The 1,267-nt window shown below is 37.7% G+C and overlaps 1 protein-coding gene across 1 annotated transcript; it reads left to right on the top strand.

Moving 5' to 3' along the window:
- The first annotated feature begins 230 nt into the window (after nt 1–230).
- LOC137709046 (uncharacterized) lies at nt 231–1,019 on the top strand. Its single transcript, XM_068448188.2, has one exon. It carries the CDS (start codon nt 271–273, stop codon nt 844–846), a length of 576 nt encoding a protein of 191 aa, XP_068304289.2. The 5' UTR covers nt 231–270; the 3' UTR covers nt 847–1,019.
- Nucleotides 1,020–1,267: the final 248 nt, after the last annotated feature.

Below are 1,267 nucleotides of genomic sequence, written 5' to 3'. Positions count from 1 at the left end.
AAGGTAGCAGCTACCAATGGGCACCACCTCGGTATTAAACAACAAAAGACCTCGATGGGGTTATGATTCTTGAGGCAGTTGCCCCAGCCGGCGTACCAGAAATTTAATGATAATGCAATATAAAATATCCCCTTAGTATTAAAATATTCCAATCAATTCATCACTCCAAGCCTCCCAACTCCTTTAAATCCTGCCACCTGCTTCAGACTTTACACCAAAGAACACAAAACCCAGCTTTTTTCTGCATCTGCTAGCCCCCATTTCTGCTTCATGGATTCAAAGAAGTCTAACAAGATTAGGGAGATTGTTAGGCTCCAACAGATCCTAAAGAAGTGGAAAAAGCTAGCAAATGCTTCTAAGAGCACCACCACAACCAATTCCTCATCAGCTAATACCATAGTGATGAATAATGCCAATAGTACTACTACTAGTACTAGCAGCAATGGCAGCAGCAGAAGCATGAAGTTCTTCAAGAGAACACTCTCCTTCACAGACGTTTCCGCGGCTCAAAATGACATCGTGCCAAAAGGGTTTCTTGCCATGTGTGTTGGGAAGGAGCTGAAGAGATTTATCATCCCAACTGAGTACTTGGGTCACCAAGCTTTTCGGATTCTGCTCCAGGAAGCCGAAGAGGAATTCGGGTTTCAGCAAGAAGGTGTGCTCAAGATTCCATGTGAAGTGTCAGTGTTTGAGAAGATCTTGAAAATGGTTGAAGAGAAAAGGGAGGTGTTTTCCTTGCACAATGAGTTTGGATTCATTAATGCAGAGAAAGACATGATTGGTTTTTGCTCATCTCCATCAGATTGTGAGCTTACACCATCTCATCACCCTCAAATGTGCAGATGAAGAATACTTTTGATATAGTTTGATATTATATGTTCTTCCCCATCTTTTTTCTTCTTTCTTTTGCTTTATTTTGTGAAGATAATGTAATGGAAGAGGGCAGAGTGTGCTTAGAGGAGGATTTAGGGTTGGATTAATAAGGTGATTTCTTGTTCTACATGAAAATTATTAGTTAATAGTTGGATTGATGATCTTCAATTATGATCCAAGTTATGTTGTATCTACCAACATATAAGGATATGAAACTTTCATCTTAATTGAAGAACCAAAATATTATTCAGTTTAAATTTAATGTCGTAATTTTGTGATTTTCATCCTATGAGTTAGTGATAAGAGGAAAAACATATTATTTCCAAAAATTTGACTCCAAGCCAAATGAGAAATTTGGAAAAATAATCAAAATTTGAATATAGAATTATAGCTA

This window comes from Pyrus communis, chromosome 17, assembly GCF_041283825.1.
Source record: "Pyrus communis isolate YQ-2024b chromosome 17, ASM4128382v1, whole genome shotgun sequence".
NCBI lineage: Eukaryota > Viridiplantae > Streptophyta > Magnoliopsida > Rosales > Rosaceae > Pyrus > Pyrus communis.
This window is presented reverse-complemented; position numbering and strand designations above follow the sequence as displayed.